At 35.6% G+C, this 12,391-nt stretch overlaps 1 protein-coding gene across 1 annotated transcript in view; it reads left to right on the top strand.

The window, feature by feature from the left end:
* The window catches only part of AQR (aquarius intron-binding spliceosomal factor), a 78,789-nt gene that overhangs the window by 6,483 nt on the left and 59,915 nt on the right, over positions 1–12,391 (top strand). The window contains exons 4-7 of the mRNA XM_043471403.1: positions 2,348–2,383; positions 7,851–7,971; positions 10,025–10,165; positions 11,871–11,939. Of these exons, the coding sequence (XP_043327338.1) occupies positions 2,348–2,383; positions 7,851–7,971; positions 10,025–10,165; positions 11,871–11,939 (367 nt within the window). The remainder of the gene's footprint in view (positions 1–2,347; positions 2,384–7,850; positions 7,972–10,024; positions 10,166–11,870; positions 11,940–12,391) is intronic.

Raw genomic sequence — 12,391 nt, 5'->3', positions numbered from 1 at the left:
CAAAATAAGAGGCTAGTTGTTTTGTTTTAATGATTGATTCTTGAGCCCGATTGATTCTAGAGCCTTTGGTCCTAACAGGACCAAAGACCATGTTAAGGTTTGTTTGTTTTAAATTTGAAGAGCAGTAGGAAACCAGTGAAGCCTGATGGTGGTATTTGAAAAATGCCCCCGTTGGAGGGGGCCAGAGTCAGGTAGTTAGCTAGGTGAATATTGTTGTAGTCTGGTTAAAGATAATAATGGCATGGATTAGCATGGGAAGTTGAGATACAGAGGAGTTACCAATTTGAGAGAGAGGGAAGTGAAGAGATGGTTGGTGGCTGGATGTGATGAGTGTGGGAAGGGAGGAATCAAGGATGACTCCACAAAGTTTTTGGCCAAGGTAGTCAGGTAATTAGCTGCCATTCCTGACTTTTGCTGTTGCTGGTGGTGGAATTGGGTATAGAAATGTTGAATTCTAGCTACTAAAGAGCCTTATAGATGTAAATAAGCAGTTGGTATCTAGGTGTAGAGTTATGAACAGAGGACTCGGATGAGCCTACTTTGAGCACCAACCACCATTTTAGTGCTAAGGGTACATGAGTGAACATGGCAGGTGAAGTCTCAGGTTAACTTATGAAGCTTATGATCTAATTCTTATGTGGACAGATAACATGCAGATGTAGCATCAGCAGGCTGTGAGTGCTATAAATTAAAGTGGGATCAGGGTACAGTGACAAAGACTGCTACTTTAGATTGAATGATCAGGCCATCCTGTCTTAAGGGGTATCACGTGTGAGCTGACGCGTTAACTGTTCCCTTCCTTTTATGGATGAGAAAACTGAGGTACAGAGAGGTTAAGTAACTAGCCCAAGATATTTTACCATAGGTAGATAAAGAGGCTGCTCCAGTTATTAAATCCTTGTTCTCTGGCTCTTATCCAGTACTTTGTTCTTAAATAGGACAGGGTCCATTTGCTCTTTAGGACTCTCTTAACCCATACACTGTGATTTAATTGTTAATCCAATTATGAATCCATCTAAGTGATTTTTATACTGAAGAAAAAGGGATAACTTATAGAGCAGTTTACTTTTGCCAGTGTTTAGATTTCTTTTCATTAAAAATGTTTAAGCCTCTTTACAATGAAATTAATAGATATTGCGTAAAATGTACAGGAATGTATAGCCTTATGAATTTTACCACCACCGAGGTTAAAAAAAAAACAACACACCAACATTGTCAGCATCCTAGATACCCTTGTATGCCCCTTTGCTTTACCATTTAAATATGTAAATATGCAAACATGAATACTGTAGTTTAATTTTGCTTGGTTTTAAACTTAAAAAAAAAAGGAACCACATAATATGTACTCTTTTGTGGCTGGCTTCCTTTGTTCACAGATATTATTTGATTTTTTAATCTTCTGTTTAACAATCAATCTGGAGTAGATAGCTCAGAAGTTCATGTCAAGTCCTTGTCAACCTTTTAACAAACTTTGTATAAGTAATATTTGTCTTTATTACTTGTAACTTTTCATCCTTTAAAGATTTTCTGGCATGTCTAATCTCTAGACCCATTTTTATATCTTTTATATATATATAAAACATTAGTTAAGCTCTTTACCTGTCTCAGCAAGTTTAATTTGCAAAGCTGGAAGCTTATATCCAGTGGCATGGATCTGGTCTGGCTACTTTATTTCTAATATACAAAATGATAAAGCTACATTAGTGGACATTTAGACTTATCTTTGCACAGATACCCCGTAACTGCAGGATCATTTATCCATATAAAACACTTCTGTTTCTTAAAGTGTATACAGAAATATCTGATACTGCCTCTACAATTTTCTAATATTTTAGACTTATTATCAAGACTACATGACATGTCTGTAATACACATTTGTGTCCTTTATATAGGAAGGCAGGCTTGACTTCAGCAGAACGTTTCCATTTGATTACTATTAAATGAAAGAAGATTAGTGCTTAAGAAATTGAGGCAGACTAGCTTTTGGCAATGGTGATCCAATAATATTGGTTATCCAATATTATGAATATTGATGAGAACTTGTGTTTTGATTAAATCTACTCGGCTTATTAGTTTGTGTGTTATATCCTTGTATGTCGTGGTGCTAATTGTGTTTGTTATATGAATAAGATATAATTCTTCTTAGATAGTCTTTAAAAATAAATAAAGTGAACAAAATAAAAATATATAAAAGCAAAATTTGCTTCCTTCAATGTTTTATTGGACGTAATTATTCTGATATGTGAGGCAGTATTAAAACAAGATTCCAGAATACATCTGTATTAGTAACTCAGAAATGTTATATTCTCTATTTAAATATTTTTACTATTGACTTTTATATTTTTAGGTTTGCCATCAGAAAGATAATGCTCTTGGAATTTAGGTGAGTTAAAAGACTTTACTTTGATGATGTTAAAGATGACAATATGACTTAACTTTTAACTAGGTTTTCTGTACACTTCTGTGAGTTGGTAAGAAAATAATTACTATAGACTTTTGAAGTTTTATATTTTTGTGTTTGGCTTATTTTGGAATACGTGTACGACATCTTTTGTTTTCAAGGCTGTTGTTCCATTGTTAGAGTAACTGTATTTTGAAGTGTTTCTCACTAATTAAGATAGGGTGTGCTGAGCAATTTCTGAACGCTTACTTGGTTCCTCTAGTTACAGTGGGAGTAAACTGGAATGCATTCTATAGCCACTTTTTTCCTTCCAAGCTTATTTACTATTACCAGACCAACCTTGTTCTGACCTAAACCATTTACAGATATTTCAGGCAGAAGAGGATATGCAATTTTTAGATTATAATTTAGATTATATTACAGCTAGGTATGGCTAGTAGACCTGGAAGTAAAAGCCAAGATTGTTGTTGATGATAGTAGTATTTGTCACTTATTGAACCTTGTGCTAGACATAGTGTTAAACATTTTATATAGCGAGCAATCATAGCAATCCTGCAAAAAGTCAGTATTATACTTTCCATATAGTGAAGAAAAAAACTGAGATCAGAGCAGTTAAGTAATTTATTCAAGATAATGCATTTAAGTAGTTGGTGGAGCTCAGATGCCAGTGTCTGATGCCAAAGCTCATGGTTTTTCCATTTCTCCACACTCCCTTGAGGTATAGTCTGCATGTCTCTGTTTTAATGACTGTAACTCCAGGGGATAGTGAAAGACAGGGAAGCCTGATGTGCTGCAGTCCAAGGTTGCAGAGTCAGACATTACTTAAGAGACTGAAAAACAACTCCCTTCATAAACTGATTTGATCCTCACAAAAATGGCATAAGACTAGCAATCTCTTCAAGAAAATTAGAGATACCAAGGCAACATTTCAGGCAAAGATGGGCTCAATAAAGGACAGAAACGGTATGGGCTTAACAGAAGCAGAAGATATTAAGAAGAGGTGGCAAGAATACACAGGAGAACTACACAAAACAGGTCTTCACAACCCAGATAATCACAATGGTGTGATCACTCAAATAGAGCCAGACATCCTGGAATGTGAAGTCAAGTGGGCCTTAGGAAGCATCACTGCGAACAAAGCTAGTGGAGGTGATGGAATTCCAGTTGAGCTACTTCAAATCCTAAAAGATGATGCTGTGAAAGTGCTGCACTCATATGCCAGCAAATTTGGAAAACTCAGCAGTGGCCACAGGACTGGAAAAGGTCAGTTTTCATTCCAATCCCAAAGAAAGGCAATGCCAAAGAATGCTCAAACTACTGCACAATTGCACTCACCTCAAAATTAAGGTGAGTAAAGTAGGCTAGCAAATTATTGCTAAGCTAGCAAAGTAATGCTAAAAATTCTCCAAGCCAGGCTTCAACCGTACGTGAACCATGCACTTCCAGATGTTCAAGTTGAATTTAGGAAAGGCAGAGGAACCAGAGATCAAATTGCCAACATCTGTTGGGTCATTGAAAAAGCAAGAGAGTTCCAGAAAAACATCTACTTCTGCTTTATTGACTATGCCAAAGCGTTTGACTGCGTGGATCACAACAAACTGTGAAAAATTCTTCAAGAGACAGGAATACCAGACCACCTGACCTGCCTCCCGAGAACTCTGTACACAGGTCAGGAAGCAACAGTTAGAACTGGACATGGAACAACAGACTTGTTCCAAATCGGGAAAGGAGTATGTCAAGGCTGTATTTTTTCACCCTGCTTATTTAACTTATATGCAGAGTACTTCATGAGAAATGCTGGACTGGATGAAGCACAAGCTAGAATCAAAAAGACTGCCGGGAGAAATCTCAATAACCTCAGATATGCAGATGACACCACCCTTATGGCAGAAAGTGAAGAGGAACCAAAGAGACTCTTGATGAAAGTGAAAGAGGAGAGTGAAAAAGCTGACTTAAAGCTCAACATTCAGAACACTAAGATCATGGCATCCATTCCCATCACTTCATGGCAAATAGATGGAGAAACAGTGGAAATAGTGAGAGACTTTATTTTTGGGGGCTCCAAAATCACTGCAGATGGTGACTGCAGCTCTGAAATTAAAAGACGCTTACTCTTTGGGAGAAAAGTTATGACCAACCTAGACAGCATATTAAAAAACAGAGACATTACTTTCCCAACAAAGGTCCGTCTAGTGAAGGCTATGGTTTTTCCAGTAATCATGTATGGATATGAGAGTTGGACTGTAAAGAAAGATTTGATTAATGACTGTAACTATAGATTTGATGCTTTTGAACTGTGGTGTTGGAGAAGACTCTTGAGAGTCCCTTGGACTGCAAGGAGATCCAACAAGTTCATCCTAAAGGAAATCAGTCCTGAATATTCATTCGAAGGACTGATGCTGAAGCTAAAACTCCAGTACTTTGGCCACCTGATGAAAAGAACTGACTCATTTGAAAAGACCCTGATGCTGGGAAAGATTGAAAGTGGGAGAAGAAGGGGGCGACAGAGGATGAGATGGTTGGATGGCATCACCAACTCAATGGATATGAGTTCGGGTAAACTCTGGGAGTAGGTGATGGACAGGGAGGTCTGGTGTGCTGCACCCCATGGGGTCGTAGAGAGTCAGACACGACTGAGCAACTGAACTGATCTGAACTGAGCTGAGGTGTTCTTCTTATTATTGCAGAGAAAAATTGAAGTTTGTAGCTATGAATTAACTTGTAAGTGAAGTGACTGCTATATCTTAAGAACTGTATTGTTATTAAATACTTGATCTCATTTAACCCTCATAATAGTTCCAGTGAGATCTTCCTTATTTTATAGAGAGCACTTAGGCTAGAAATTGGATCCATATGACCCTTAGATTAATACACTTTTTCATCATACCATGCCATCTTTCAAGAAGAACAATAAAAGTCAAGTGGATGCTGATACACAGTTAGGATAAAACCAGAATTCTATTGTCCTGGCAAATACCAGATACCAAGAGAATTGCAAGAACTAAAGGAGAAAGCAGAACGTATTTAAGGCGCCAATGACAGTGAAAGATTTTTAATAACTGAAAAAGTGGGTTGTTATCTTCCAGGAACTTTTATGTAATTTCTGGGTGAAAATGCCATTTTCTCTGTGCCAGCCTCCAGACACAATAATTCTCGTTTGTAGTAGAGATGATTGATGGTCTCTTGCTAGAGTGGAAAGTTAGATGGCATGGAGAAGGTGTCTAGGTATAGGAGAGTGAACTGAATCTTGAGAAAACTCATTAGAGGGACATGTTATTATATAGGTTACATTTGCTGCAGTTGGCAAAATAGAATCAGGGAATTAGCGAACAGTCCTTAAGTTTGGTTTAAAGAGATATAGTTTGGAGTGTGGTCTGTATCATCTGTTTATCACAGAGATAAGTGCATCATCCTGGGCAGATCATTTACTCTCATATTCTCAGATTCTTCATCTGAAAAATGTAAAGAATAGGTTTGGAGTTCACTGTGTAATCAGGTAATACCCATGATATTACTGTTAAAAACTGTGGCAAGCCAATGATATCTGTGGGGCATCTGGCTGAATCAAATATAAAGATACTCTGAAATGATATGTATTCCAACTAAACTGCAAAAAAAATGCTACAGCTAACACCTTGATGAATGTGAGTCCAGACTCTCAAATTACAGGGCACATTAGAGCAAGATTTAGTTGAAGCAACAAGGAGCAGAATTAGATACTCCTCAGAAAACCACAGGTAATTAAGTCATATACATACTGTCAAATCATGTTTAAAATTATTATGAGTATAAAAGAAGAAATAGAATGTGTGTAAGAAACAAGATACTAAAAATGGACAGGTTTGGGGGAAAATGAAAATAAAAGTCATTAAAATTAAAAAACTCAGTGGTTAAATTGAATAGATTAGACACAGCTAAAGAGGGAATTAGTAAATGGGGATTTAGAGCTGAGAAAATTAGCAAATAACAGAAAAGAGAAATCGAGATGTAAAGCATACAAGGCAATTAAGAGATATAGAGGCTAGAATGAGAAGGTCCATTAGAAGTTTCAGAAGAGATTTAGGGAAAATGAGGGAGTGGCAATTTAGAAGAGATGACGGTTAAAAATTTTCTATAGTTGAAACATGAGTCTGTAAGATTCAGGAAGTATATCTGTGAACAGAGCAACAGTGACAAAAATCTTAAAATCTGCTAGAGGAAAAATGATTACTCAGAGGAAGAACAAATTGATTGATTGTAGACTTTGCAATTGCAATAATAGAAAAGATAGTAGAATGAGTCTAGTAAATAGAAAAATAGAACTATCGACCAAGAAAGAATTCTGTCACCAGCTAAACTGCATGAAATAAACAGATTTCAGACAGATTCATACTAACAGACTTGCTAGCAAAAGTTCTGAAGGGCATAATTTAGGGAAAAGGAATTTAAACTTGTAAAAAAAGAATACGATGTTTCATGCATTTACTATATGAAAGAGTAGTCTATAACTTGGAGCCTTTTGGCAGTTATTTAGGATAAAATACTATTTACCAGTTTCCTAGGCACTTGTAAACTAAGTAAGAATGATTCCTAAAGATAGACCCATGGAAATATCAACATGAAGAGACCTTTGAAGCTTAAGAGGAAGTAGAAAAATTCTGTTATAGGGCAATCTGAAATGCAGAACTGTGTGTGTGCACGTGTGCATGCATGCGTGTATACATGAAGACGTAAGTGAAAAGTTATATTGAAAAGTTATACATGTGGAGTAATTTAAAATAGAAACAAAAAAGTTCTGTGTTCTTCATTAGTGCTTGAGAGGATTTTACAGCCCACAACAAGTAATTGAAGTTTATAACTACTCTGAACAAGAAATGGTTAAGTTTTGTTTTGAAAATCAGAATTACTTAGTTTAAGAATGTCTTCACCAGTCTTAAAATAAGAATTTTGGCGTTTTGAAAAGAAAATGCAAGTTACCTTGAAAACTGACTTACGTTAAATGCCTTGTAAATTAAGTAACAAATCCTCTTTTTGAGTAAGTCTTCGTCTTAGTTTTCAGAAATCATTTGGTCCTGACATGAGTTTGTGTTAATTTCTCAGTTACTTTTGTCTGTGAAGCTGTCCATCGTATCATTTTAGAGCTGGTATTTGTCAGATAATTTGATTTTTACTCTGTGAAGCACCTTAGATAAGGAACTATCCAGTGCTCTAATGGTGATAATTATATGTGTCAGTAATCTTTGATGTGTTCCTACTTTGAAAGTATAAGACTCTCATTCTCCAGAGCCATATTTGCTACTCATCTTTGCAATAGTAGGACTGACCTACATTATAGATTAATTTGTGAAGGACTCTCAGACTGTAAGTACAGATTTTCAAAAAGTTGTAAGTAATTAGACTTTTTCAGGGGAGTGATATAATGATATGGTAGTAACTAATGAAATATTCTATGCCTTTTTATTCTTCACAGCCAGTATCTTGAAAATTACCTCTGGATGAATTATTCTCCAGAAGTGTCCAGCAAAGCCTATTTAATGTCAATCTGCTGCATGGTGAATGAAAAATTCAGAGAAAATGTCCCTGCCTGGGAGGTAACAGATTTAAATTACTTCATAGCTTTTTACTGTGCTCACTTAAGGTGTTACAAAGTAGCTTTTTTACTGATAATATTTTTAGAACAGAACTTTATCCAAAAATAAAGTAAATATTGAGAAAAAGAATGGATGTATGAAAAATATTGGGTTGGCCAAAACGCTTGTTCAGGTTTTCCCTAAGATGGTATGGAAAGGCCAAACAAACTTTTCGGCCAACTCAATGACATTTCTTTTGGTTCTAGTTCTTTAATATGTTGTGAATTGAAAAATTATTAATGTGAAATTATTTTTCTGCTTTGTGCTTAAAACAAAGAATGGCATGGATTATAAAGACTTTTACATCAAATAAAGTAAATTTTATATTAAGTAGCTCAAAGAGTCAGACATGACTGAGAGATTGAACTGAACTGAGCTCAAATAGGTAATGTTCAATGAGATAATATTTTTCAGTGCCTTGTTTCACAACAGAGAGTATGTATTTATAGTTTTACCCGAGTAAAGTAGTATGTCTAAAGTCAAGACAGGTGCTTATATTGTAATTTCAGTCTTCTCTTTATCTGATTTGGGATCTGTTTTCTCTTTTGAAATTTATAATTGGCATTTTCTCTTTGAGCTACTGTAACAGAGCCTTGATCAGCCAACAAAGGTCCAAAATCTAGGTTTTCTTTGGCCATTATGAAATGGTCAGCTCATCAAGAGAGTTCCTTCCCCTCAATCATACATCTTTAAATGAAGGAAAGCTGTGTATACTTGCCATCTCTTTTGAGGGGATGGTCACCAAAATGAAAAGGTGTTAACATTCTTTAAGATTAAAACCATGGACCCTCAAATATTCATTATTACCATCGTATAAGGGCCTTGTCTTATTGAGAAATCTTAGAGGTTTCTTAAAGTTGCTTCGAACCACCAGAGGAAGGGAGAGGGACACCAGAGAATGACTTCATCAGTTTTCATGCTGTAAAGACCACTTTGGTGATTAGAGTTGATACAGATAAAGAGAAGAGGTTACACTGATTTGGAAAGTAAAATTGATTGTATTTGATAATTGAAGTAGCTTGAGGGAGGGGATATTATTTTCAGTAACTTTCCAGGTTTGGGCAACTGAATGTAAAAGATGAGAGGTGCCTCTTACCAAGATAGGTAGAAGAGGGTTGAGGAATACTTTGGCGGGTACAAAATTGTTGAATTGAGTTTTGGACTTTCTGAGTTTAAATTGCTTTTGGAATATCTAGATGAAATTGTAGTAGACAAAGCAATCTAAGGAGTGAAGAAATCTGGACTGAAGATGTGTATTTAGAATCATTAGCGTATGGTAGTTGAAGTAATGGGAGAGGGAGAAGAAGAATGAGGCTAGATCCCCAGGGACACTGCCTTGTAAAGTGACAAAGAGAAGCCTTCCCATCAAAAAGGAGTTGAGGGATGGTAAGCATCTTTAGGACTTGGCAGCTATAACAGCTTCGGGGGAGTGCTGTACATGGAAACTTGTTTTAGAGAAGTAAGTGCAAACAGCTGGTGTAGGTCATACATTTGGAGCACTTGCCTATAAAAGAAAAGAGGTAACAGAGATGGGGAGGTAGATCACAGAGAAGCTTGAATATGTTTACATTATTTGCCTTTTCTCTTTAAAAAGTTACTTGTATATTAAGAGTAAAGAGATAATATAAAGGAAAGGGTGTCTTTAAGATTAAATAGAATATGAAGACTTCAGTTTTTGCTCAAGATGTTTCTTTGTTTAAATTAAAAGAATTAAAACACTTCAGATTTTTAATTAAAAAACAAATCCTAAGCTAATTACCAGCCTAATACTTGAAGAAAAAATAAAGGCATCAAAGCCGTAATTTTATTAGCTGAAAATTTCTGCAACTCTCACATTTCCCTGCCAGAAGTCTATATTTGACTTGCCACAGTGAATTATAAGTAAGCAAGTAATCTTTTTATAATTATTACATTTGGTTAATAGACTCCTAAAAAGTCTGTCAGTGTTCACTTACAGGAGAAAAAGAGGTGAGCAAGCCATTTCAAAATGAATTTTTATTCTTTCTCTTTTCAGACTTTTAAGAAGAAGCCAGATCACTTCCCATTCTTTTTCAAGTGCATCTTGAAAGCAGCATTAGCTGAAACTGATGGTGAATTTTCACTCCACGAACAGACAGTCTTATTGCTTTTTCTTGACCACTGCTTCAATAGTTTGGTAACTTTACTTTATCTTTTGGGACAATGTTCAGTTTTTCTTATTCTTTTAAGTTGACTGTAAATGAGATTAGCTGTACAGCCAGCTCCTCATAGTTTAGTGAAGAATGAGGACAGTGCTAACATTTCAGCCCCTTCTTGGGAAAATCATCTTGTAGGATCTGTTTGCTTTTTAATAGATTTGGACTTGATCCGTTCTTTTTTCTATCTAGCTTCTAAGTAAAATGATAAGAACTGAAATTCTTCAAATGTAGAGCAGCAAAGAGTCTGTTAACATGAACATTGAGTAATGAGATCAGTGTCATAAACTACACACAGGAACATAGCTTCCTTACTTCTCAGTCCTACCTCACACATAACCTGGCAGGTCAGCAGAAGAGTTCCGTTTTGGGTTGACTGTTGAGGGGTGATTATGGATGATCGTTCAAAATCTCTTGGGTTGCCTGTGATACATTTTTCATTCTTTGTAAGATTATGTTCTAAAAAATAAACATTTATAGTAATTAATATTTTATTTGTACTTCTCTCCTGTGGTTATCTGAAGGTATCTATCTTTAAATAAATAGGTATATGCCTCTGTGTGTGTGTGTGTGTGTGTGTGTGTGTGTGTGTGTGTGTATATATATATAAAGGTGCTTCTGAATTGATAGTGCATTTAGACCCATGCAGGACAATGCATGAGATTCTTTCTTACCCTGAAAACAGTGTTGATAGATGAATGGTTATTATCTGTTTCCATGTAGTACCTCACATGGGTCTTGCAAAGACCAGAAGAAGATTTATATTCAGTATTACCTCTTTAACATTTATTAAATTAAACAAAGCAAATATAAATAGATGTGATTCCTTGTCAGAAATGGAACAAAACCAAGATTTAATTAGTATTGGTAGTTTGGTGCTAGTTTAATTAACTTAAAAGCTAGCTTATTGGTACTTTTTTTCAGTTTACCACCAGTATTCATTATTTGAGGTAGTTATGCTCTAAAAAATAGCTGTGAACACAGAATTAGCTTAAAACTGAACTACTGCTCTTAGGGAAAATACAGAGAGAATTTCATGCAAGCCTCTGGTCACGTTTTCATCAGGTGATCAATGTATAGCCTTGTTTTATGTGTTTCTGTTTAAAGTCACTTTGCTGTTGATCAACAACAACAACTATGTTGTTGATTTGTTAATGTTGAACTTAACTTATGTAACTCATGTTACATAAATACTGTAACTTATGTCTGAACAAACTTACCTAACACACAGTGTTTTCTCTTTAAGGCACATCACAGCATTCTTCCGCCTGGGAACACTGAACAACACTGAAGCCCTGTCCTTGGGGCCACTGTAAATAGCAAAGTCACCAACAAAAATCACAATACTGTGAGAAAGTAGCACTAAATAGGCCGAAAAGAGATGCTAGTGTAAGAGAGCTGAAGCAAGAAGGCAGAGCACACCTTGTCTAACCCCAGCTCAAAACGTGTGTGTTGGGCAGTTCCCGCTTTGCTCTGTGCTGTCACTGAATGACGGTGAAAGCCTTGGGAGTATTGAATTGAGGGCTACAAATAGATTTTGCAAGTTGATGAAATCACAAATATGGAATTTGTAAATCATGAGGCTTAGCTTTATCTTTTTAAAAATGGAATGAACTTCTTAATAATAAAAAATTGTTAATTTGAAAGAATTGACGGCGTATTTCCCCCCACGACTGTTTTAAACAGGAAGTAGACTTGATACGGAGTCAAGTACAGCAGCTCATCTCTCTCCCGATGTGGATGGGCTTACAGCCTGTGAGTATCTCAGTGCAGAAACTTACGTGTATTTATAAGTGGAGCGTGTGGTTTTAGATGGTGTAGCTTTAATATGAATATAAAATGACAGTTAAAAATCCTCCACCAAATTTGTCTAATTTACTATGTATTAACTAATCATAGGTGTAGTTTTTTTTCAGTTTTAAAGCATTTGTGTGTAAGCCAATAAATGTTTCTCTTAATGTCATTATTTTAAGGTGAAATAAGGTAGTATCTATTGAGCTCATAAAGAGAGTTAATTTAGTAAAATATTATTATTCATAGATACGTCTTTGGATGAGACTAAATACAGACTTGAATTTTTAATTTTACTTGAATGGAATGTACATATAGCTATAGGAGAACATCAGAATTATGTTGAATATTAACAACTTCATTTTTTCCATCAAAGTCTTATTGGATAATATGGGCGAGTGTCAAAGCCAAATTAA

The sequence above is a fragment of the Cervus canadensis genome, chromosome 6, assembly GCF_019320065.1.
Source record: "Cervus canadensis isolate Bull #8, Minnesota chromosome 6, ASM1932006v1, whole genome shotgun sequence".
In the NCBI taxonomy this organism is placed as follows: Eukaryota; Metazoa; Chordata; class Mammalia; order Artiodactyla; family Cervidae; genus Cervus; species Cervus canadensis.
This window is presented reverse-complemented; position numbering and strand designations above follow the sequence as displayed.